This window comes from Taudactylus pleione, unplaced genomic scaffold (assembly GCF_031769625.1).
Source record: "Taudactylus pleione unplaced genomic scaffold, aTauple2 ptg000407l, whole genome shotgun sequence".
NCBI classification, from domain to species: domain Eukaryota; kingdom Metazoa; phylum Chordata; class Amphibia; order Anura; family Myobatrachidae; genus Taudactylus; species Taudactylus pleione.
The window spans coordinates 1,032,657-1,060,253 of NW_028284809.1; the positions used below are offsets into that span (position 1 = coordinate 1,032,657).

Consider the following 27,597-nt stretch of genomic DNA (forward strand, 5'->3'; position numbering starts at 1 on the left):
TAACATGTAATTGTCTCCATCTATATTTCCTCCTGAGCACCATATGCAGTATTATCAGTAATAACAGCATGTTCCCCATACATACATGTAACATGCACATTCCAACCTTATTACAGAGTAACAGAGACAGGACTATCAGACACATGGAGGCCACAGTCACATACATTTATTACATTGGCTTCTGTATACCCTCCTGTGACGGTTACTGATGTCATTGTCTATATTCCTCTCAGCCAGGTGACATGGGGCTGAGTTATTACCATTACCCCCATATAGGACCACAGCTGTTCCGTGCTCTCCACACAGGCTTTAATACAGAGAGCAGGTCTGTAATTTACCTCAAGATAACAAAAAAAAAAAAAAAAAAAATCACACATCTCCCCATTGATAAAAAGGCATGACTGAAAAGCACAGAAAACAAATTAAACTAAAAAACCTAAGGGGGTAATTGTAATAGCTTACATGCGTGATGTGAGCTGCACTGTAATCAGTAAATACAGTATAGCCGCCTTATATACATTACTGCTCACACCTCCTAAGGTCACAGCCAGAGATCAGCACAAACTCACTGCAAAAAGCTGATAAGCTTTCAGGGCTTCACACACAAAAGAGTCAGAAAATCATGGCTAATTGCATCTCCACCCAAGTATTTAGTAAAAGCATCATGAAGGGATACCAGCCAATAAAAGGTATAGGTGATTAGTCATTATTACCTCAAACATATCTCATAGTTGCCTACCTTTTCATTGTCCTCCCTGGGAGAAGCCTGGGGAGGAAAAGCAGATGTGATGCGACAGGGGCGGGGCCTGACAGTCACCTCATTAAGCCCTGCCTCCTTCACAGTAAATTGCCACGATTGGCCTAAATTTAAACAACTTGGAAGGGGCAGAATGCGGGAGAAAGGCCTACCCTTCCAGGAGTGCGGGGGGGGGGGGGGGGGCTGGGGGTTTACCTGAAAAATCGTGAGCCTCCCGCGAAAACCAGGAGGAGGGTAGGCATGTATGACATATCTAGCTTTTAATCCTGACCCAGCCATCATGCCATACCACAAAGGCACCATGCAGGGGCTCAGTGAAGATGGCAGTGAAGGTATGCAAGTGTCTGATGGGGTCACACAGCTGATAGAAGGACAGACGCCCGGCCTCATAGTCCAGGTATATTCTTACTGTCTGCACAGGAGACTCCAGCTGCAGGTTATTGTATACTGAATTGTGCATCACAAAGTAACTATTATCTGACAAACGCAAACACCAGGACTTACTATTGTATCCAATTCCTGACCAATTTCCTTTTCTTTCAATACTAGAATAAGCCACTCCAACCCACCATTGCTCTGATGTGCTGACTCCCAGTTCCCAGCAATGTTGTCCTGAGACAAAACTTGTGCTGCTTAAAACCTGACAATACTTTGTAAACCTCATTATATTCTCTGGGTAATTTATTTTTTTTTCAGACCAGGATACAAATTTTAAATCCCCTGATACAGAGACTTCACTACAAGCCGTGTTTATATCAAGTAACATATCTGCAGCCTCAGGTATACAGGACCCTCTCTTTGCAGCAGTCAGAATATCAGATAAACCCGAGTGCAAGGTCACTGAGATCAGACCCTCGTCCAGATCACTCACAGGATAAACCTCATTGTCATCACTTTCTGTGTCATTTTCCTTCTCATAAGTGTCTGATTCTCGCTCCTGTAAGACAGTTAGTGAGTCAGTCATGTTACACAGCTCCTCAATGTGACCCATCTTCCTGGGCAGCTCGTCCTTCTGTACTTCCAGCTGCTGGATCAGATCAGAGATTTGCAGAGAAATCTCCTCAGTCTGTCTGGAGACCTCACTCAGGACTCTCCCCTCTAGGACGTCCAACTTCTGCCTGATGTCCATAAACAAGTCAGTGACTTCCCCTGTGACAACAGCCGCTCTCTCCTGTACCTCTGTCCTGTCATCCTGCAGACTCTGCACTTCTTCCTCAGCATGTGCTCTGTGTGTGGTCAGTTTCTCCAGGAGGTTTCTCAGCTTCTCCTGCTTGGTCTTCATGGCCTCATCCAGTGACTGCACCTGGTGTCCTCTGTGTGATCCTATTAGACAGGAGACACAGATACAGGCAGCATCCTCACAGCAAAGGTACGCAAGAAGTTTCTTGTGAATTTGGCATTTTCTGTTGCTCAGTGATGACGTTGGGTCAATTAAAACATGATCCACTGACTTGTTGTGTACACTCAGGTGGTCCTCACACAGGGACATCTCACACTGCAGACACAGCTTCACAGCCAGTACAGGAGCCTCCACGCAGTAAGCACAGAAGCTCCCGATCTCCTCCTGCTCTGGCTGATTACATAGGAAACTTTCCACAATGTTACTCAGCTTCCTGTTCTTCTCCAGTGCAGGACGTTCCTGATACACTGCTCCTCTCTCAGACATGCAGACGTCATTCTGGAATAAAGGAAAGAGAGAATAAAACTAGTGTGTTTTGTGGGGGGGGGGGGGGGGGGGGGGAGGAGCAGGTGTGTGCATGTTTGGGGGGGGGGGGGGGGGGAGCAGAAGAGGACCTGGCGTGTCACGAACCTCCAGCTGATCTCTCCAGATACACCAATCTGAGAATCGCCGCCCGTGACTTTTAGAAGTTAACTCAGCACGCGTGGTTAAATACCTGAAAGCTGCCACCAGCAAAAGTAACTAATGCTTCAGCATAAGGTGAGCTTTTGCTCTCACCTGCATACACACTTAGAACAATAGGTAACGTGGGCCAAGTTTATGCCTCGAGTCATAAAAACACAGTTCCTGAACTAAAATTTATGTTTTAATTCAAGAATACCTTCAAAGCTTAGTTACAAAAAGTTACAAGATTATAATAATATAAAATAAAAGGTTGCACACAAGTTTCTTCCCTTTTATTTTATTTATGAAATTGTAAGTAACAAACCACACCATTGTCTTAAGTGATTTGGGGGACAGGGCAGCCCCTAGTGATGAACTCCGATTCAATCTGTACCACACGATAACCCCTCAGAAATTAACACTGACCCAGAAGTCGGTTACAGTTTTATACCCGTTTCTTCAGGCAGCTCTGGGTCACTCCCCTCCCTTGGGGTAGTTTAACCCTTCCATTGCTTAGGTGACTGAAACACAGGGTTTCTTGGTCACTTGAGTAGGGGTTAGTTCATTTAATCAATCATTGCTCACTCCATCCTGTTTGTAGCTCAGAGATTAGGCCTCTGTCCACAGAACTGGACACTTCTTACAGATGGCTAGGGGAAAGATTTAACACCTCGCTGGTCGGTCTGTCTCTCCTTGGCCTGTAAGCCTAACCCCCTGTGGGGTTATAACCAGACTACTCTTTGATCCCTGCTTCAAGTGAGGAAACCACAGACATTAACAACTTATTTTATAAGAGCCTGGTCAAATGGCTGGCAATTTCCAGGGTCATCTATTTTATGTGAACTAGACACGTTGACACAATTATAACTGAAGCAGGAATGCAGGACTTCCTAACCTCTTTTCACTCTAAGTTGAAAGGCTTGTCACCCATCACACACGAGTAACATTACAACCAAGACAACAAAAGGGCAAGTTACATGTTTATACCAATTACGTATCCTGCGCAGTTATTGCCATGCAGACACAAAAATCCATCTTTCGCGACACTGCACTGAAGGGAAAACTGCCTGTTTGGCACTGAATAACGGAGTAGGGATGGAACATCGAAAGAAAACATTGGTACTTCCAATGTTTTTAACATACAAAACATTTAGATATAAACATTGGTTCTCTGTACATAGACATTAATAGACAAAAGGTGCGTACACACAGGACGATTCACTCCATGAACGACACCATCCCGTGTGTCCCCGGCAGGGATGTGCTCAGTGTCGTTAACGACACTGAGCACAAACACTGAACGATTTCGTGAACAAAATAGTTCAGTGCCGGGCTCCCTCCCTCATCCCTGATCATGTTCAACCTGACAATATTGTCAGGTTGGACAGGAGGTTCGGGCGATGAACGATAACTACCAACTACAAACGGGAGCGCGCATTGGTAGTTATCGTTCATCATTTTGGGGCTGAAACTGGATGATTTTTTGGACAACTGATCGATAACGATATAGTTATCATTCACTGAGAGCAGCACCAGTGGCAGTGAGCTGGGGGCAGGACTGTCCTATGTGCTGCTGCTGCTAATTGGCTGACCAGAGTGTCTTTCACTCTGTCAGCCACCACCCCCAGCAGCAGTACACAGCAGCAGTAGCCCAGTCAGTGTTTGTACTCTTTGTTGTGATGGAGTATAAAACAAGGTGAGAGCCAGCTGGCAGCCCAAAGCAGTGACAGCACCATATAGTGTCACAAAAAAAAAAATCATCCACTGATTCCCATCCCTATAAGGGAGAGCCAGACTCGGAGGACATCGCCGCTGGGCGAGGAGAGCCTAAGGACCCCGCAAGTCTGACTGCACTGGCAACCAAATAGCCAGGTAGCGCTGAAGCCATGTTGCCATGGAAGTGAAGAGGCTCACTGACCACCGAGGACCCCTTAGACCATCGCCAGGTACCTGCCCTGGCTGGAAGACTGCAATGCTGCCTGGCTGGAGGAAGGACCTCCTGCTGCAGGAGTCATTGCCAGTATCCAACCACTGTGGTGTATTAAAGGGGCAAACGGAGCTGGCTTGCGGCCTGCCAGATGACACTCCTATGCGATTATATCCCCTGATACCTCCGGCACACACTCTTGCTGGTCTCCAGATATTGAGAGGAGTAATAATGAGCTGGCTTGCGACCCGCCAGATGTGGCTGCAACAAGACTTAGGGTTCGGCACCCCCCCGGAGGTTAGGTTTAGGCTAGGGGGAGGGAACTTAGGGTTAGGCGCACCCCCCCCCCCCCCGGGGGGAACTTAGGGTTAGGCGCACCCCCCCCCCCCCCCGGGGGGAACTTAGGGTTAGGCGCACCCCCCCCCCCCACATGGGGAACTTAAGGTTAGGCACACACCCCCCCCCCCCGGGGGGAACTTAAGGTTAGGCACACCCCCCCCCCCCCCGGGGGGAACTTAAGGTTAGGCACACCCCCCCCCCCCCCGGGGGGAACTTAGGGTTAGGCACACCCCCCCCCCCCCCCGGGGGGAACTTAGGGTTAGGCACACAAGGGGGGGACTTAAGGTTAGGCGGCAGGGATAGGTTTGGGTTAGGCACCCTAAAGGAGGGTTAGGGTGTAGATTAGGAAATACTTACCACGTGGCCGGCGGTATAACCTATGTATTCCCAATTTCTGCATATAGTTGAACGACTTTAGAAAAGTCACCGACCAACGGCAAACTATTTTAATGAATATTCACTCCATTCATTAAAAATTTCCACTCCCTTGTCTCTTCAGCGACAATCCTTGGTTTCGTTTCGTTTAAGGGGCCTATCCATTACACGACTTTATGAACAATCCGACCAAAACCAGGAGGTTCTGGTCGCATTGTTCTTAAAGTAGAGTAATGGATAGCCAGCAAGGACCAGCGATGCACGTGCACGCTGGGTCCTTGACAACCCAGACTATCTACGGAACATGCCCATCATCCTGACGACGCTCGTCAGGTTCGGCATGGTCTGAGATAGGAGGTCGGACTCCCGCACTGAATGATGTTCAGTGAATGCCATTCAGTGTGGTGCCCGTACTTTGGCGACCTGAAAGACTCAACGCTAGACGTTGAGACTTTCAGGGCGCTTAATGGATAGGCACCATTAGGCTTGCCTCTCTGTGACGGTGTGTCCTATCTCAACGACTGGGAGTTCGGCCACAAGAAAGCATAACAATCACACCTAAACCTGGTTCTAGTGGTACATCACTATAGAAACTCCCAGAGCATCACACTTGAGAAACCGGTTTCCTTCCCATCTTGTTGAGACTTGACAGTGATTATATTTGAGGAAAAAAAATCCCCAGCTGCTTCAGGCCTGATAATGTACTCAATAAGCATATCATAAGGCTATATTGTAACATGTAGACCCCAATATTGTTTTACAGTAGTACAGTGGGTGGAATTATTAATATAAGTACTGTTGTACATAGACCAGAGATCTGGTTTCAGACATATATGCACAAGTGTATAATTAAGCATTTTGACTATAAGTATCTATAAGATTTGGAAATAATGTAACTATAATATTCTCCTTCATCCACAGGTGCCCAATTCCTTATATATTAATGTTAAAATAGTGTTTTTTTTTTTCTTCTTTGTTTTTCTTTATGATGTTCTATGCCTACTACCTATTTTAAATCTATATATAGTAAAAGTTTAAAATTACAGACAGCAAGAGTGCCCCCAGCAAAGTCTTCTTTCTCGCCCTATAAAATGGCTACTTATTCCTGACTCAGGGGACCACCACCAACTCATGTACTTAAGCAATTTTTCTTCTGCTTATTGATTGAAGTTAGTTGGTTCCGTGGAAACTACCAAATACGGTTTCTTGTTAGCAGCTTACGAGCTCTATGTGGCGTAGGCAAGTTTGCTTTTCTCTAGCGCGGATTCCGATACTATTTATCCTTTTATAAGTGAGACTGGCAAAGAATACAAATCATCACACTACAGAAGCTTACACTTATACCTTAATAGTGTTCACAGGTCCGCTACTGGGACTCCTTGTATCCGATGACTTCGGTGGTGGCACTAAAAGAGAAAAAACAATAAAGCTCTATAAACAGTTATTGTCAAATTAATAGAGTACTGCACTAGGTTTGTGGCTGGAAGAAAAAAAAAAAAAAAGTCTAATTGTGCATCACATTGCTGACAAAAAAAATCTAAATACATAGGACCTGATTCAGACCCGCTCGCTAAGGTGCGATCGCTCGCTGTAAGCGATATTTGCCCATCTGCGCATGCGTATAATTTGCAGTGCACGTGCGGAAGCCAGTCAATGTGATTGCACAACGGCCGCTTGCAAGCCACTATCAGGTCGCTACAGTGACAGATAGCGCCATTTGTGGGTGGTAACAGGGGAAGGTGCTTGTGAACGGGGGGGAGTAAATGTGCGAACGCAGGCGTGTCTGACCGCCAAAACGCCAGCAAAGTAGCATCATTGTACACGTCACCTGCATGTATTTCAGCCCTCACTGATCGCAGTGCTTGTGGTAGGGCAAGGCAACCCCAAGGCTTGCGAGCTGCTCTGATGGCTCCCGATGTTACCGATTAATCCTACAATTCCCAGAGATGACGTGTGTGGCAAGTAGCAAAGGGGGCATCTTTATGACACTTGCACACGCTCACTTAGACATAGAGGGCATCCTTACGTGACGCAGTGTGAGCGCTTCATTTAAAATAGCCAGCCCCTTTTAGCCAGCGAGCGAACGCATCAGGTCCATAATGCATTATACGTATGTAATACCCTGCTATGCGAGGTATTACGTCTGACATTGCTGAGAGTTGTGGTCTGCACAGTCTCTACAGCTGCTGAAGAGGTCAGGAGCTTGTCACATGACCAGGGTCAGGTGGTAAGGTGAGTGGCAGTTAGAGGGGAAGGACAGTTGGTTGGAGCTGAGCGGAGGTAATGGACCTGGAGAGCGATGCTGTGAGGAGGCAGGTTGGAGGATGGCCCACAGGGGCTGATAGAGACTCTAGGCCGGCCTCCCCTTCATTGTGCTACAGAATCAGCAGACAGCCCCTGAGGCAGCACTGGGAGTGGCTGCAGGAAATCACATTTAAATACCAAAACCTTATTTCACCACATGACTGGCAGGCACAATTAATGACTAAAGCTGCACACACACACACCACAATTTTGTTACCAACGATTTTCTGAACGATTATCTGTCAGATTTTTTTAAAGTGTAATGAACGATTTTTTTGAACTACCAACGAGTTTTGCATATTCCCTTAATGAAAATCGTTCAGTTGACAAGCCTGACTGAACTACAAACATGAACGATAATCGTTAATTGTTTGACTCAGAAAGTGAACAATTTTTTTCAAACGATTATCGTAAAACGATATCGTCTAACTATAGTCGTTCAAAAAATCGTGTGTATGCAGCTTTAGCATCAAAATTACATGTTAATATACCAGGATATAAAACAGAAATTACTTACAAGAAAATACACAGTATAAATGTGTGTGTGTGTGTATATATATATATATATTTATATTTTGATAGGATCACTGGTAAAGTGGTCTGTGGCATGTACATTTGTCCCAGATTCCTGTCTTTTGTGTTTTAAACCCCCAGGAGAAAGTCTGCAGTGTAGCAGGCTTGAGTTTCGGGTTTTTTGAAAAGCCGGTTTGGGACCTGGGGGTTGTGGGTGAGAGGAGAGGGAGGGCTCCACCCACGGCCACTCCAGGTTTTGGTTCTCGCAGCCTGGTAACAGGTTGTTAGTTTTCCACCTGAGAGTGGCTAATATAAGCCTAGTGTGTTGAGGGCTGATGGTCTCACCTGGGAGAGCAGACAGGGAGTTTGCTCAGAGACACTTGAAAAACCTATTTGTGAGTACTGTGCTGTGCTTTGTTGCTGGCGAGGGCATTAGGCCCTGCCAGGTTCTGGTAGTGAGGGAACTACCTGTGAAGTTAGTGCCCCGACAGGGCTAGGATTTATATTTATGTTTTCTTTATGTTATTTCTGACATTGTACAATAAAGACTGGCGCCGACCAGCTTGCACTTGCATCCAGACACGTGTAAGTGTACGTGTACGTGTGTGTGTGTGTAAGGAGTCCTCTACCCAGGAGAGGGACCCCCTAACCTAACTGTCACAATATATATATATATATATATATATATATATATATATATATATATATATATATATATATATATATATATATATATATGCAGACCACCAAGTATTGCTCTTCAGGATATTGGGTCTCATTCAGACCCGGTCGCAAGTGCCGATGCGCTCACAACCAGGTCGATGGTTAGCCCAGAGCGGCTGCACTGCGCGTGCGCAAGCCCCAGAGCGATAGAGAAACTCTCTCGCTCCGGAGCTCGCTACCAAAGGGGTGGCTGTCGATGTTGAGAGACAGCTCGCCCTGTTTGGTAGGCGGGCCGTGGGGGGGGGGGGGGGGATGTGGCAGCACAAATGGAGGTGAACGCTTGCAGTTTGTGGGCGGCCGCACTGACATCATTAAAGATGTCAGTGGGGAGCTTCCTGCTTAAACAGAACAGGAAGCTCCCTGGGGCTTACGAGTGCCCAGACCCAACCTTAGGGTCTCGTTGTAAGCCCCGATGGTCGCGATGGTGATGACCATCGTGACCATCACCCTGGTTACCACCCACAGCTTAGCTTGCGACCAGGTGGCCGCACTTTAAAAAAAGAAGCGCCCGCCCTCATTCAGAGAGCGATCGCTTCTTGCGACCGCCTCTAAATGAGGGCCATTGTTCCAAGGAGATACTTTTACATGAGATATAGAACTCAGGTGTAGTAGCTGTTCTGGTACTAGCAACAAAGTACAGACTGACTTAATATGTATCCACAGAGAACTCTATTGTTCATGTTATTATAGCTATGCTTAGGACTGTTTGCTAGTATGGTAATAGCTTGTTGATATTAACCTACTGCTACCAATTTGGTAAGGGTGGAGCATGAGTTAATGCAATCACCATTAAGGGTATTACCAATAAGGAAGAGTAAAGGTAGTGAAGTGTTAGATTAAAATATATTTTGAGAGTGTAATGTATTATTGCTAGTTATATGCATGGGAAGATCCAGAACGGTCAAAGAGTTCCAGCTAAATAAAGTGAGCATTATTTTATTTACGGTCAATTGTTGTACTGGGATTGGTGACCACCTGCCTCTCTGCTGTGACATGGGAAGAAAGAAGCGCAGGAATCACTAGAATGCTGTGAAATCCAAAACTAAAGATCTTCAAACACCTTATGGGTGTCACACAGGGCCATAGTGAGTGGGGCCGGGTACTGTAGGGGAGTGGCCTAATCATGGCAATGTGGCCACACCACGCCCCCTACCCCTCACACACATGCAGGCAGGAGACTGCTGCTGCTTTTGGTAACAGCCTCCCAGAACCCACCGCAGCCCAGAACACAGGGGCATATACTGCCCATTAGTGCCTGCCACCCCCCCCCCCCCTGACCATCCATACAGGGTAAGCAGGGGTGTATCTATAATGGGTGCAAGGTATGATATGGGCCCCTGAGTCCAACACCACACACCCTGCACTCATTTGTTAAGCATTTACCTCCCTGGTCTCCCGCATCACTGGTACCATCACACCACAATCACCTGGAAAATGATTCTAAACACATTTTATACCTGCAAAGCATCACTATACAGTAAAGCATCCTCCAGAGAGGAACATTTAGGGCTCTATTTACTACAATCCGCATTTGTAATTCTGATTGTAGTGTGATATTACAGAGTGAATTTGCATTGCGAATTCAGGCAATATCACAGGGATTTGCTTTTGAGAAAGCTCTATCCCTGCGAATCCCCTCCACACACTAGTCACGGTATTTTTGCAAAAAAAATACCATGACCAGTCCCCCTTGCATTCACCTACTGGCCGCCGCTGCTACCCCCCCCCGGCACTAAGCCCCACCCCCCACAATCACGGACCCCCCTCTCCCTTAATTACACTTACCTGCATGATCCGGGCTCCAGTGAGGTCTTCCATGCCTCTGGTCAGCTGCTATCCCATACTGCACTGGGACCCGATCATCTGATGACCGAGCCACAGTGCAGCATGGGAGACCAGCTGACCAGAAGGAGGACATCACCCGGAGCCCTGACCACAGGTCCATGGAGTCAGGTAAGTTTGTTTTTTATTTACATTTTTTTTTTTGCAGCGTATCAGCGTGTGGTCTGTTTAGACCACACAGCTGATTACTGGGGCCGGCTCCCAGCTATACTCTCCCCGTTAGAGCAGGGCACGAGTCCGGTAACCGGGGGAGAGCCTGGATAACGCCACCTGCAGGTGGCGTTATCACAGGGCTTTTCCCGATATTTTTTTACAATTTATTTTTAGTAACTCTGGTCGGATCACATATCCCATTACAATTAAGGGAAATGCGATCTGATTACTAAAAATAAGTGATAATTAGGGCTTGGAGTAGAATTTTACAAATTCTACTCCAATTGCCCTGTAATAACTATAGGGGATACTAAAATAATGTGAGAAAGGGTGTGAAAAAAAACACTCACTTTATTTTAGTCAAAATAATGTTAATAAATAGAGCCCTTAGGCTATTTGGGTTCAGAACAAAACTATCAGAGTATTTGAGCAAATTGTGGATACTGCATTTCAATAAATGATTGATATTAATATGTGGAACTGCAAAATATACTTCAGTATCCCAGAATCTCTCTCATTTCACCAGTTTGAATATCTTGTATCTGTAGGATTATTGTGTATTTTTTCTCTCTCCTTTACATGCTTTTCAACTGCAATTATTAAATCCAGCCATTATATCCAGTGATTAGCAGAATATTCTATCCAAATATTGGCAATTACTCTACAACTGGCTGCTACAAATAAATGTAAGAAATAAAAAAGCAATGCATTTACAATTTCTGCACTCCTATCGATATGCCAATTAACCTGTATACTGTATATTGTGAGCAACACTCCCCCCCCCCCTTTTTGCGTATTCATTGTTTATAATATTTTGTACAAACCACTTTATATTCCACCATCACATAATTTAACTGTTTGTATCTTCTCACATCTATCAATAAATTGTGTAACACCAATTACATAACTCACTGTAGCGTCTCCTTTCAATCTTTGTACCTTTACTGGAAAAGACTCCTGAGTAGAGAAAGTAAATGTTTTTCTCCTTTTGGTTTTTCAATGCATATAAAATAAAATTAGTTTTAATGAACAGTAAAATTTCAATCAAAAGAGCGTCCCAACAACAAGGGTCTTCAGTCTTTCTCCTTTGGTTTATACATGATATGATATACCTGACTCTAGGAAGCACCACCAACCTTACGATTTAGTATGATCATACCATACTATACGATGCCCTATATGTTGGTTCTTTAACACTGTACACACACATACTATTTGGATCAGGTCAGTGTGGATTCGCACCTTCCCTTTTGTTCCAGGCATCGCTAACCTCTCTGAAGGCACCGGGCATTTGCCACATGGGTCGCACCAATGAGTACAGCTCTGATTCAACCACCTCTATTCCGCTATGACCCATCAAGCCCAGTCTACGGGTTCGGACTCAGATCTGGAAACCCTAAATGCGACATATTTGTCTGTGTTTTAGCTCGGGGAAATCAGAACACACACATAAGGGGCGTATTCACGCATCATGGGGGTGTTGCAACATGCCCCCTTAGGTCTGAACAGGACTTCTCCAATGTTGGGTCACCACCAGCTGTCTTCCTCTAAATAAAACCCTTCCCTGCAGCAGTAAACATGAGAAACACCCTACCAGCTCTGCAGCCCACAGGAGGAAGATGTCCCAATCAAACTCTGGCAGTGGGGAGGTAGGTATACTGTTGTAAGCACAAGTGTTAATAAACTGCACTAGGTTGCTAGAGCACATGTACATAATGTTCAATAAGCCCAGCAGTGTGATATTTGTTATATACAGCATGTCTGGTCAGAATACACAGTAACGGAGGTGCACTGCTTCACATGTACAACCTCCTACCCAGTGCACCTTCTCAGCATGCACGCTTCACCGCTCCTTCCTCCGTCCTCAGGACAGATAGGACGTGCAGTGGAGAGAGACTGTGCCCCATGTGCGACATACACTGGTGCCACAACAGCGGCTACGCCACCATCACCACTACATCTACTAGCAGGTGTGCACTACAAATACCACAGGCCACCTGCATTAACCCACTCCTAACAGGATCTGTCTCCCATTGCAATAACCCTGTATTGTCCTATATCCTGCTGTTCCACTTGGTTAACAAACCAATCCCTAGTTAAGCTATTTATTGTGTGGACTAACGTCCATTACACACTGCTGACACCTATGAACATAGGTTCCTCCAATACACTGCATCCCTACATAGGCCCCTCAATGCGCGTTCCTGCATCGGCTCCTCATACGCAGCGTCCCATACTTGCCTACTCTCCTGGAACATCCAGGAGACAACCATATACTTGGGTGACTCTCCTGGACTCATTGAATCCGCCGCTGATGGGCAGGTTGATTGTACAATTTGCACTGAATCACATCAGAGTAAATAGTTGTACCTGGCTTTCAAATGGTGTGCCAATGTAGTCATTAGTCACCTGACCACTAGGAACAGCAAGAAAGCTGTGGGCCCACCTCCATCCATCAGCGATGGGAGCAGTGTTGTGGTAAGTGAGAGAAAGGACACCAGGCGCTGGGTCCAGTATGTAACAGGGTCAGTTATTTGGTGGAGGACAGGGTTGCGCTTCTATTTGTCCACATATTTTATGATTGGCAGCCACCAGCCTATCACATTGACCATAAATCATTTCATTTGATACTGGTCCACCAAGCCATAGCACCCCTGCCCTGCGGCACCCAGTTTGGGAACCACTGTGCTAGGGGGATGCTAAAAAGTCATCTGTACTTAAGAAAAAATAAAAAAAAATAAAACTACAAGAGGATTAGGGTGGTGATAGGTGAGCGATGGGCATGTTCTGTGTGATAACAGCGTTGGTGAAGGGCTGTATAAGGAGCTTGGAAAGGGAAGGGATTAGAAGCCATAATCGGTTTGTTTGCTCATGGTAAGCAATTAAAAAGTAAAATCATTGCAATGTGTTGAAGTTCATTGAGATTTGAAATAACGGCTTCAGCGCCAATCATGTTCATTACAATAGCCCAGGGCAGCTGGGAAGACCCTGTGTTTTCACAATCGCGCCGCCATACTGTCTCCTCAGCTGCACCCCCCCCTCCATCCCCTATGTAGCACCACACCCCCCCACTGTGCCAACCTGGCTGCCCCATCCCAGAAGGGACAGCCAGATGTCAGCGACTATGGGGTGTGGGCACAAATACTCTAATACTCTGCTGCAAGAGGAGATCACAGAACTTCATGCTGAGATATGTAGGACGTCTGTGACCTTGAGGCCACCACTGCCTCAGAGAGCCCCCAGAAGACATACTGCCTGGACTACTGTGGGCTCTGAAAAGCAGAGATTTCCAAAGGAACACAGACACCTCCCACAAGCTGTGACACTGCAAAACTCATATGCTGCTCTTGCAAGGCTGGAAGGTACAGCTAATATAGGCAATCCAGAACAGGAAGATTTACAGGGGTATTCAATATGGGTGCGATAACATTGTTTTTGCGTTAATATTGCAATTATGACATCATTATCGCAGGTTTTACTTTTACACCCTATTCAATTTCAAAGACTTATTGCAGTTTTGACAAGTCTTTGATAAAAAAACGGTGATAACTTATCACCATTGAATAGGTGTCAAAAAAAAGTGCAGATTTGGGGTTTAGGGGTGCAGGCTTAAAAAAAAAAAAAAAAAAAAAAAAAAAATAGCCTGCACCCCTGAGAATGACATTTAAAAAAGAACTGTCAAAAAAAAAGTTTAAAAAAAAATAGGGACACCCCAAAAAACTTAACTTAAAAATCGGGGTGCAAAAAAAAAAAAAAAAAAAAAGGGGAAAAATTGTTAAACAATAGGGAAATAGGTTCAGGGCTATTCTGCAAGTATGCGACAGGTGTTTTCTAGAATAGGCTATTAGCGGCAGGTGTTTTGAAGAATAGAATTATAACGGCAGGTGCACAAATGCAGAATTTTTAAAAACTGACTTTAGGGACATCAAAATATGCTAGTACCCATTTTCATGTACCCCAAATTTGATGGGACCAGTAAAGAAAAAAATAACCCAAGTGCTCTTCTGCATCACTTCTTCAATGTCGTGAAAAAAACACCTGCTTCGGCTATTTAAATCCCCGACTTTCAATTAAAGGCTAAAACGGGGGTACGCTTTGTGTTCCCCCATGTTTTTACAACTTTAGGGGGGGTCTTACAATTATTTTCAGGAAAAATTCGTAACTTTACGCAAATCCAACTTCGGAGTTTCCAGTTTTCGTTAATTTTATATTGAATATGGGGATAAGCGGGAGCGCGCACCAGACTTAACGCAGAAAAAAACTCCGATATGAAACGTTAACTTCGGCAGTGAAGCTAACGTTTCATATTGAATACCCCTCATAGGGTCTTCCACTGATTTTACAAAAAGGAATAGGAACAGGAAATTTACCTCTTCAAAAAAGGACTACACTTCTCTTGGGAGATTCCATTATTAGAGCAGTACATCTGGGAAACACTGCTGAAGTAGAGAGACAAGTAATGGCGCGTACACACTGGGCGATTAAAGTGGACGACTGAACGATAATATCGTTATTGTTCAGTCGTCCACTTTAGTCGTCCACTTTATCGTCCATTTTTAACACAAAAACGATGAACAACAACGACGACGTGCGTTCCCGCGGGTTGTTAGTCATCATCGTTCATTGTGTTAACATGCAGGCCAACCTGACTATGTCGTCAGGTTGCTGCACGTTGGGGAATGGGGGAGAGAGCTCAGCGCTGAACGATATCGTTAATTATATCATTCAGCGGCTGTGCTCAATGTCATGAACGACATTGAGCACACCGTGCCGGGGACACACTAGACAATATCACTCAGGGAGCATATCGTCTAGTGTGTACGCACCATAAGGTGTTTACCTGGAGCCACAGCTCCAAGGGATAAAGAGCACATGCTGAGAATTGTGAAGGCAGCAAGAAAAGATGCAGAGGTAGATGTCATTGTCCACCTAGGGACAAATGACCTGGCCAGTGATGAAGTCATGGCAGTTAAAGATGAATTCAGGAAGTTAGAGACTGCTCTAAAGCAGGTGACAACCACTAACTTTTTCAGAAGTATTGCCAGTACACAGAGGGAGGGAGAGAAATCATTGCATCAGAAACTTCAATGTGTGGCTACAGAAGTGGTGTTATGAGGGATTTGGATTGATAGTCCATAGCCACTCCATCTGGCAAGATAGAAGCTTATACAAATATGATGGCCTGCACCCATCTTCAAAAGGAACTAGAATACTGAGTGAACAGTTTAAATAGTTCTTGGTGAAGCTTTCAAACTAGAAGAGGGGGACAGTGAACCAAAAAAAAAAAAAAAATCTGCTCCCCCAATTCAGAGGTATTATTTCTGCTGGCAAATGGAACAGGAAGCATATCCACAGCAACAGAAGAACACAATATTGTGGCTTTTACAGAGTCATGGTGCAATGAAAATCATGACTGGGACATAGCTGTACTGGGATATACTTTATTTAGGAAGGACAGAATGAGAAGAATTGGAGGAGGAGTAGCAATATATGTCAAGGAAAGCATAAATACTATGTTAACACATAGTATTGAAGAAAAAAAAACGAGTCCCTTTGGGTAACTATAGAAACATGGGAGAAAGTGATTCTTCATATTGGGGTGATCTACAGAACACCAGGTCAGGAAGAGGAACTGGACAATAAACTATTGCAGGTCATCACTAAAATGGCATTAAATGGAGAGGTTATAATCATGGGAGATTTTACTCTACCCAGTATAAACTGGGAGATGTCTGTGGCAAGTTCCACTACAAGTAGGGACATCCTGAATTCATTGCAGGGAGCCTCCCTCCAGCAATTTGTGAGGGAGCCCACTCAGAAAGACGCAATATTAGACTTAATACTCTCAAATGGAGACAGATACTGACTCACCCCATACAAAAACAAAAGGTTGTTACATTTTAGGAAGACTGATTTTGCAGGGCTGGGAAGAAGTTTAAGCGAATCTTTGGCAGAGTGGAGGAACTTGAAAGCAGGGCAGAAGAGGTGGGAAAATTAAAAAAAAAAAAAAAAAAGTGCAATATTAAAGGCAACAGACCTTTGTATCAAAAAGGTTAGGAAAGCCACAAGGAAAAGGAAGCCGGTGTGGTTTGGGAAAGAGGTAGCAATTATTGTGAAAGCAATAAAGATGGCCTTTAGGAAATGCAAGCAAAATAAAATAATGAAGACAAATAGGTGTATCTTGTAAAACAGAAGGAGGCTAAGAAAGTAATCAGATGTGCAAAGGCAAAAGCGGAGGAGAAAATGACAGTGGGAAAAGGGGCAAAACTTTAAAGTATATAAGCGAAAGGAGAAAAACAAAAAGGTGGTATAAAAAGACTAAAGACAGAAAGAGTTTTGTTGAGGGAGACAATGTAATAGCTGATCATCTTTATTTTTGTTCAGGATTCCCTACTGAAAGAGGGAAAGGGGCCACAGTTAAGGTGCAGGTGTAATCAGAAAAATGAGGTAGGAACAAGCACAGAGGGGGAAGATCCTAACAGAACTCTCAAAACTTAAAGTGGACAAATCAATGGAGCCAGATGGGATACATCCAAGGATACTAAATATTGGCCATTAGTAGGCTGGAATAGCCTGGCTGGAATTGCTCCATTCAGAAGTGCACTATTCAAAAGTGCATTTTAAGATTAATACTAGAGTTACACCAGCGTTGAACCGAAGTGGAACAGAAGGGAACAACCGATCTGCACTTCTAAAAACCTAATCTAGATTTGGAGAAAAACCATCAACAAAGGTGATTTTAAAATCTCACTGCTACAAACTCCTGCTGACTGCATAACCTGGACTTTCAAAACTGAACTCTGGTCACTACAAACACTCTGGCCATCACTTGCTACTATTTGTGCTGCCTCCGTGCTTAACAGATAATCTTACTGAATACAGTTAATATCAGCTTAACTCTGTAATAATGTCTTTTTACATTAGCACTTTGGTCTAGTCTTACATGATCTAGCTACTGCTACTCTCTACTCTAACATTCAAATTCTGCGCCCATCTTATCTCTCACTTTTTCTAAACTCTAATATATTTTTGTTGTGCTGACACTTTACCTCATCCTTACCATGACCATGTTTTCTCCTCCCTTCACTCAGTTTCTAACTAATCTTTTGGTCTGCCCTCTGACTCCACCTCTATCCTTTCCCCCTGGTCTCCTCCACCTCCTCCTATCTCCCCTTCTCTCTCTGCCTTCCTCCCCCTCATCTCCCATTACTCCATTTTCTTTCTCTTATACCCCCCAAGGATCCTACTACCCCACTGGTAATCTTTCCTCCCTTACTTATCTCCCTGTCACTTCGCCCCACTTTCATTCACGTCTCCTTAGCTTCCCTCCCTGCCCACTTCCTACAGGGTCCCCTCCTAGCACAGGAGCATGCATGATCCCTACACTCTATTCATCTCGGTCTCCCAAAGTATTCTCATCTCCACGCTATTGCAACCCTGATAATCTCATTCACATCTCTCCTATCAACTTTGTCACCCTATCCTGTGCCCTCTGGAATGCCAGATCAGTCTGTAACAAACTGGGGGGTCCTTCTATCCCCTGGTTACTCATACCAACATATACCATCAGAACCATCCCTTACATTCTCCACATTTGAAGTTCATGCTATACACCTCTTCCAACCAGTACACCTCAGAGTAGCTGTCATCTACTGTCCCCCTGGCCCTCCCTCCAAGTTCCTTGACAACTTTGCTTCCTGGCTCACTCACTCACTTTCTCTCCTCAGACCTTCCCTCTATTATCCTCGGTGACTCCAATATTCCTATTGATATCCCCACAGAATCTGCTGCCTCCAAACTACTCACCCTCACTTCCTCATTTGGACTCTCCCAATGGACCTCCTCACCCTCCCATGCGAGTGGGCATTTGCTTGATCTGGTATTCACTCACCGTTGTGATATTTCTGCTTACTCCAATTCCCCATTCCCCCTTTCTGACCATCACCTTCTCTCTTTTAACCTATCCCTCTCTCCTTCCCCTCCACTACCTCCGAAAGCCACCATCACTAAGCGTAGCATTGAAGCCATCGACACTTTCTTCCCTACTTGACTCACTTCTCTCCCCTATCCTCTCTTTCTCCTGCGCTGAACAAGCTGCTTCCCTATACAATACCTCCCTTACTTCTGCTCTTGACTCTGTTGCTCCGGCGATCACTACTCACCCTCGCAAATTCACACCTCAACCCTGGCATTCCAAATGCACCAGATACCTGCAAAAATGTTCACGAACGGCCGAGCGACAGTGGAGAAGATCACGCTCTCAGGCAAATTTTCTCCATTTCAAATTCATGCTGTCATCCTACAGTGCTGCCCTTTCCCTCTCTAAACAGTAATTTCAATAATCTCATCTCCTCCCTGTCCTCAAATCCCCAGCGTCTCTTTTCCACTTTCAACTCCCTCTGTCCACCCCCTCCTCGTCTCCCCTCCTTGCTCTCTGCCACTGACTTTGCTACCTATTTCACATCTAAAATTGATTCCATACGTCAGGACATCATATTCAACCAGTCCCCCAGCTCTCCACCTCCTCCTTTCCCGGATCACCCCTCCCCATCCATTTTACAGACTCTGACATCCTTCTCCCCTGTGACTGGAGAGGAAGTTAAGGCCCTTATCCAGTCCTCCCCCCTTCCACCTCTCCCCTCGACCCTATCCCCTCCCACCTCCTCCGCTACCTCTCTCCTTCTGCCTGCTCCCATCTTGCCCACCTCCTTAATCTCTCCCTCTCATCTGGCACTGTTCCTTCTGCATTCAAGCATGCCCGTGTTTACCCCATTCTTAAAAAACCTAACCTTGATCCTAACATTCTCTCTAACTACCGTCCAATCTCTCTCCTCCCTTTTGCCTCCAAACTCCTTGAGCGTATTGTTTACAATCGCCTCACCACATTTCTTTCCTCCCACTCTCTCCTTGACCCTTTTCAGTCTGGCTTCCGTTCTCTCCACTCCACTGAAACTGCCCTCACAAAAGTCAGCAACGACCTCCTTGCTGCCAAATCCAAGGGCCACTACTCTCTGCTCATTCTCCTTGATCTCTCTGCTGCTTTTGACACTGTGGACCACCCTCTACTGCTGCATATACTTCACTAACTTGGTCTACATGACACTGCTCTCTCCTGGCTGTCCTCCTACCTCTCTGACCGTTCCTTCTCTGTTTCCTCTCATGGCGACTCCTCCCCCCCACAGCCTCTTACAGTAGGTGTTCCCCAAGGTTCTGTTCTTGGACCTCTCCTATTCTCTCTCTATAAGTCTTCTTTAGGTAAACTCATCAGCTCTTTTGACCTCCATCATCATCTCTATGCTGATACTCAGATCTACCTTTCCTCACCTGATCTTTCCCCCTCTATACTGACTCATATATCTCCAACTGTCTCTCTGCTAGCTCTTCCTGGATGTCCCAGCGATTTCTCAAACTTAATATGTCTAAGACTGAGCTGATAGTCTTCCCACCCTCCCACATAACATCATGTCCCACTATTTCTTTATTAATAGATGGCATTACTATCTCATCTAGCCCCAAAGTGCGTTGTCTTGGAGTCATCCTGGACTCTTCCCTCTCCTTTAAACCACACATTCAGAACCTCACAGTCCTGTCGTTTCCATCTCAAGAATATTTCCAAGATCAGACCCTTTCTCACCCAGGATGCTACCAAAACCCTTGTACATTCACTGGTCATGTCCAGACTGGACTACTGTAACCTTCTCATAGCTGGCCTCCCCAAATCCCATCTCTCTCCTCTCCAGTCTGTGCTCAATGCTGCTGCTCGGCTCATCTTCCTCTCCAAATGCTCTACATCTGCCTCCCCTCTTTTGCAAGCCCTCCACTGGCTCCCATTCCCTTTCAGAACCCAATTCAAGGCTCTTACACTCACTTACAAAGCCCTCACCCATTCCTCTCCCATTTACATCTCTGATCTCATCTCCCTTCACTCTTCTGTCCGCCCTCTTTGTTCACTTAATACACGCCGCCTTTCATGCCAATTGATTACTTCCTCCCACTCCCGCCTCCAAGACTTTGCCCGTGCTGCTCCTCACCTTTGGAACTCCCTCCCTCTCCCTATCAGACTCTGCACCTCTCTACCATCTTTTAAACAAGCTCTTAAGACCCACTACTTCATTAAAGCCTTCCAGCTCTCATCCTAACTTGCTGCTACATCTTCCTTTCTCCCGGCCCACCCCATTCTGTGTCACTCCTGTTTGTCTTCCCCTCCCTTAAAGAATGTAAGCTCTTTTGAGCAGGGCCCTCTACCCTCTTGTGCTTCTCCCTACTGTAAATTAATTTATCTCTTACTAGCCACTAGGGCAACTAAAACTTGGCTGCTTATGCCAGGGCCGAAACTAGGATTTTTGTCACCAGGGGCAAGACAGTAATTTGGCGCCCCCCCATGTAATTCCCCCTGCAGTAGTGCCCATATTGTAATGCCCCCATAGTAATGCCCATATGTTAATACCCCCATAGTAATGTAGTAATGCCCCTGTAGTGCTCACCATACAGTAATGCCCCTGTAGTGCCCATGCTCCCATATTAATGCCCCTGTAGTGCCCATGCTTTCATAGTAATGCCCCTGTAGTGCCCATGCTTTCATAGTAATGCCCCTGTAGTGCCCATGCCCCCATAGTAATATCCCTGTAGTGCGCTTACAGTAATGCCCCTGTAGTGCCCATGCCCCAATAGTAATGCCCCTGTAGTGCTCATGCCCCATTATTAATGCCCCTTATTGCCTATGCCCCCATAGTAATGCCCCTGTGGTAATGCCCCTGCCCCCATAATAATGCCCCTGTAGTGCAGCTTATGAAAAAAAAAAAAAATACTTACCTTGAACCCCGCTCCTGCATCCAGCGTCGCGTCCGGTCCGCCGGCTGCTCCTTGGAACTATGGGGGAGATGTCATGACGTCTCCCCCATAGTGCCCGTGGGGAGAGCTGGAAGCTGGAGTTCGGGAGAGAACTCCAGCCTCCGGCTCCGGCTACACCGCGTTGCTGCAGAGAAGGAGCCGGGCGCCCGCTGGTAATAAATATTACCAGCGGACGTCCGGCTTGGAGCCTCTCTGCAGCGCCGGGCTGGAGGTCACTGGCACCAGGTACAGCGGCTCACCCGGTGCACGTGCACCTCCAGCCCCCCCCTAGTTGCGGCCCTGCTTATGCTGGTGTTAATTTCACTAATATAGCAATGTTTATCCATGTCCTGTATTGTATTGTAAGTCAATGGTTACTTTCTTGTCTATGTACTTTGTAAGGCGCTGCGGAACGATGACGACGATGACTGATAATAATAATAATAATAATAATAAAGCTTAAAGGGGTGCTGGTAACACCATTAACAGAATTTTTCAACCAGTCACTAGCTACTGGAGTAATTCCAGAGGACTGAAAAAGTGCAAACGTTGTCCCACTGCACAAAAGTGGAAGCAAGGAAGAGGCAAGCAACTACCGACCAGTGACTACCAACCAGTGACCTGACATCAGTAGTAGGGAAATCGATGGAAACGCTCTTAAAATAAGGTCGTAGATTATCGCAAATCCAGCAATTTGTAGCATCCCAAACAGCATGGATTTACTGAGGGGAGATAATGTCAAACGTCTTATTGACTTTTTTGACTGGGTGACTAATGAAATAGATAAATGGGGGGCCATAGATGTAGCTTATATAGACTTTAGAAAGGCTTTTGACACTGTTCCACATTGCAGACTGTTTAATAAACTGGAAAGCATGGGATCGGATACAAAGATAGTTGAATGGATAAGGTCATGGCTGTAGGATAGGAAACAGTTGTAGTAAACAGAGTATAGTCTCAAGAGGGAAATGTTACCAGTGGAGTATCTCAGGGATCTGTACTTGGACCAGTGTTTTTTAATATCTTTATTTGTGACATTGCAAATGGTATTGAAGGGAAACTATGTCTTTTTGCATATGACACAAAGGTATACAACAGGGTAGACACACCAGGAGGGGTAAAACAAATGATTGATGATCTAGGTAGACTAGAGGAATGGGCAAGAACGTGGCAACTACAGTTTAATGCAAGATCATGCACTTGGGTGTCAAAAATCCAAAGGCTAAATATAGTATTAATGGCACTATACTGGAAAGTACTGAAGAGGAAAGGGATCTAGGAGTCACTATTTCAGGTTACTTAATGGCAAGCAAACATTGTAACAAAGCAATGAGGAAGGCAAGTCCGATGCTTGGTTGCACAGGGAGAGGAATCAGTAGCAGAAAGAAAGTGATATTACCACTATACAAGTCATTGGTACATTCTCATCTCGAATACTGTGCTCAGTTCTGGAGACCATATCTCCAGAAGGATATTAATACATTAGAGACTGTACAAAGAAGGGCAACTAAAATGGTGCAAGGTCTACACCACATAACGTACCAGAAAAGACTAAAAGATCTTAAAATATGTATAGTTTGGAGCAGAGAAGGGAAAGGGGGGACATGATAGACACGTTCAAATATATAAAGGGTATTAACTATTAACAAGGTAAAGGAAGGAGACATTTTTCAAAGAAAGAGAAGTATTAGAACAAGAGGACATGTTCTGAAACTGGGGGGGTGGTAGGTTCAGGGGAAATTTGAGGAAACATTACTTCACAGAAAGGGTAGTGGACAAGTGGAATAGCCTCCCATCAGAGGTGGTAGAGGCTAAAACTACACACACTAGACCAGTGATTTTCAACCTTTCAACTCGGGGCACACTACACAAGATTTTAAAATTGCCAAGGCACACTATCCGGCAATGCGGTGTGCGCGGACTATGAAAAAATACACTACATTAGTTCCCACAGGAACAAAACACACTACATTGGCCCCCACAAGAATAAAATAATCCCATTGGCTGGCCTAACAGAAAAAAACCCCCACATTGCTCCCCACAAAAAAAAAAACAACCATACCACATTGCGCCCCACAGAAAAAGAAACCTATGGCTGGCCCCACAGAAAAAAAACAAAAAACAAAACAAATTGTTACCCACTAAATAGGCAAATATATGGCTGGTTCTCACTAAAAAAAAATGACATGACTGGTTCCCACGAAAAAATAAACTATGGCTGGTACCCACGAAGAAGAAAAAAAAATTTCTGGTCCCCACAAAACCCACATTTCTTCCCCCCTTGTCACTCACACTGCAGCAAGATCTCGTGCGGGCGGGCTTCCAGGCAGGCTGCAGAGCCTGCCTGGACAGAGCGCGGGCTGGCTGATTGGCACAGGGCGTTGGCTGGCAGAGCGGGCTGGAGGGCAGTGGACAATGCGGCGTGTGTGACCTGTGATGTCACGCCACCGCATCTTTGCAGGTCACTACCCGGTCGCGCCGGAGTCTCCCAGAGGAGCTCAGCGGCCCGGGATGCTGAAGTACAGTAAAATGTGCCCGGTGGCTCTGACAGCCCCGCGGCACACTTCACAACCGGCCACGGCACACTAGTGTGCCGCAGCACACCGGTTGAAAACCGCTGCACTAGACCAACTTACATCCAACTAGTTGATTGGTTGGAATGAAAATCTGGTAAGGGATGAAAGCAAATGACAATCAGCAAATTGCTCCCAAACGCCAGAAATTGAACAAAAAACTGTTTGTTAAAAGTTTGATCAAAACAATTTGTTCAAACTTGTCTGACGCCATTTTCATCTGTTTTCTGGCATTTAGGAGCAAATTGCTGATCATCAGTTACTCCCATACGTTACCAGATTTTCACCACACCAGCTGTGTATCCAGCTTTAGACAGAGCAATTTAAACATGCATGGGATAGACATAAGGATATCCTTCAGAAGTAGTAAGGATCAATAAGGTTTGAGGTAACAATATGTTTAAAAATGGGGCAGACTAGATGGGCCAAGTGGTTCTTATCTGCCATCAAATTCTATGTTTCTATGGGGTTAACAGAACGTCCAATGGAATAACTCCAGGAACTCCTTCCCGGCGCTATTTAACATCACATTTAATTGAATTCCACCCACAGTACTCCAAATTGCCTAAGTACTAAATTGTTTTTATTATTTATTCTGATATTCAGTCTGTTCTTTTTGTATATATTGCATATTTGCACATGTCTAGTTTATTATACGTTTCATGGTTTGAGGTTTTAATAAATGTATAAGTGCTGACAGCACTTTTTATTTTTCTTGTTTACCTTTTGCGGTTCCAGTTTCCCCCTTGGTTTAGAAGCAGCAGTCAGCTCTTTCTGGATTTAAATCATATGCGATTGGCATTATATATTGTCTTACATAGACTGTTAGCACCACATTTTATTATTTCATAGGATTGGCTGGATATAATAAAATAGCATGATGTATGTAACAAGGTGTTAACCTACATCGTGATTGGCAATAATAGAGAGATAGATAGAAATATATATATCCTATGTCAGGGCTGTATCCCTCAGAAATGACCTCAGCAGTTATTGGGTCACCCGGCCACTGACACAGGACAGGAGATATAACCAGCCTCACCTCCTTCAGGACAGGGTCCCTCAGACCTAGTTATGATCTGATGTCTCCTCAAGTCTAGTCATAAAATAAAAGCCAGGGCCGTAACTAGGGTAGTGCAGCCGGTGCCATGGCACAGGGCACCGCAGGGCAGGGGGCGCTGTTTGGGCCTGTCAAATTTCTGTTTATTATTATTATCCTCATTTGTAGTTTCCACTTATTTCATCCCCAGCATCTCCTGGCCTCCCCTATCTCTTCCCCATGAGGCCAAGGCACTTTTTTGGGTGTTATGTCCCTATTTAAAAAATGGGGGCACCAATGTACTTTCTGGCACAGGGCACCAAAACTTCTAGTTACAGCTCTGACAAAATCATTCTCTTTATACAAACTGACCGGTCTGAATGAAGCTTATTTCCATCCCCAGCATTTCTCTGTATTATGTAACATTCGCCTCAATAATTGAAAAGAACCAAATGCTTGTATACAATATACAATGACCTAAACCACATCACTAATTACTAGCCATCAAAATAACACTGACAGGCCCAGACAATGGAAGGATATAAGAAGCAGAAACATAACCAGTAACACATTAATTACACAACAACACAAGGGAAAATACTACATCTGGTGCACAGCACATTCATAGACCTGTAGGAATAAAGAACAGTCTTATGTACTACTGGGATAAACTCCAGTATTTCCTGACAGCGCTGGAGCCCTTTATAACAGGAGATGACATAATAGCTGTAATATACCTGTCCCAGAGTCTCTCAGCACAGAGTACATCACCTCCCAGCTCTGACCCAGGCTGCTGCCCTCTGCTCTCTTATACATGTATCACACACACTGATTGTTACCTCATTGTCACCTGCAGCTTCTACCTGACACTCAGGTGTGTGGTCACATGATTACTGCAGCCTCTGCTCCTCCCAGCTCTGACCCAGGCTGCTGCCCTCTGTTCTCTTATACATGTATCACACACTGATTGTTACCTCATTGTCACCTGCAGCTCCTACCTGACACTCAGGTGTGTGGTCACATGATTACTGCATCCTCAGCTCTGACCCAGGCTGCTGCCCTCTGCTCTCTTATACATGTACCACACCCTGATTGTTACCTCATTGTCACCTGCAGCTCCTACCTGACACTCAGGTGTGTGGTCACATGATTACTGCATCCTCAGCTCTGACCCAGGCTGCTGCCCTCTGCTCTCTTATACATGTATCACACACCCTGATTGTTACCTCATTGTCACCTGCAGCTCCTACCTGACACTCAGGTGTGTAGTCACATGATTACTGCAGCCTCTGCTCCTCCCAGCTCTGACCCAGGCTGCTGCCCTCTGCTCTCTTATATATGTACCACACCCTGATTGTTACCTCATGATTGATAACGACAGCTACAGCCGGCCGAACGGTCAGACGATCTGACCGTTCGTACATAGCCCAGGCTGTCGGCGCTGCTATCTTGTAGATAGCAGCGCCGATAATGACAGGGGCGCATAGCCCAGACCCCCGATTATACATCGGGGAGAAACGGTATCAGCGCACTTAATGTGCACTGATACCGTTTCTGGGCTTCATACATCTACCCCAATGATCCCTATGGCTACATGTGTTTTGTTTCAGTGTGTTTTCACCAACAAATAGATCTTACTAACTGCATTGGGTCTCGTTTAAATTTGGATGTAAGTCAGGTTTATGACACGCCCCTCAGATGTAGCAGTACACGCCCATCACATGTATGACACGCCCCTCAGATGTAGCAGTACACGCCCACTTTACTGCCACACTCATAGGTGCTGCTTTCACACTCTCCCTGAAATGCTTTTCCAAAAGTAGGCAAGTATGCACTGATATCACACACCTGATACACACTGATATCACACACCTGATACACACTGATATCACACACCTGATATACACAGGTCACACTGATATCTATACACAGATCACACACCTGATATACACTGGTTCTTATACCCTTTTATTATATAGATGCTACTACTGGTTTATATTAGGGGTGAGCGGGTTCGGATTTCTGAAATCCGAACCCCCCCGAGCCCCCCCGATCCGAGTCCGATCCGAGTCAGGCTCGACTTTTCCCGCCTGACTCGGATCTGACATCGAGGCAAAACGTCATCATCCCGCCTTCCGAGTCTCGCGGGTTTTGGATCCTATATAAGGTACCCGCGTCGGCGCCATTTTCTCACTCGGCTGTGGACAGTGAAGAGGGAGGGTGGGAGTTAGTGCTGTGTAGTGTAGTGTAGTGTAGTGCTGCTGTTGTCCACTACTTCAAAGTCCATAGGGGCTGGCTGTGTTGTGCTGTGCTGCTGTTGTTAATAGGGGCTGTGTCCACTACTTCAAAGTCCATAGGGGCTGGCTGGACTGTGTTGTG

General features: G+C 45.4%; 1 protein-coding gene across 6 annotated transcripts; it reads right to left on the minus strand.

Annotated features, from left to right (window-relative positions):
• LOC148506350 (E3 ubiquitin/ISG15 ligase TRIM25-like) lies at positions 1-26,489 on the minus strand. Of its 6 annotated transcripts, none has more exons than XM_088446890.1 (3): positions 26,469-26,489; positions 6,586-6,647; positions 1-2,435 (listed from the first exon to the last, which is right to left on the minus strand). In XM_088446890.1, the coding sequence occupies exon 3, from the start codon at positions 2,421-2,423 to the stop codon at positions 1,011-1,013; it is 1,413 nt and encodes a 470-aa protein (XP_088303016.1). In that variant the 5' UTR covers positions 2,424-2,435; positions 6,586-6,647; positions 26,469-26,489; the 3' UTR covers positions 1-1,010. The 6 variants fall into 6 exon arrangements, with proteins under 6 accessions (XP_088303016.1, XP_088303015.1, XP_088303014.1 ...); XM_088446889.1 differs by lacking the exon at positions 26,469-26,489 and adding an exon at positions 26,217-26,287; XM_088446888.1 differs by lacking the exon at positions 26,469-26,489 and adding an exon at positions 26,193-26,238.
• Between the last annotated feature and the right edge of the window lie 1,108 nt (positions 26,490-27,597).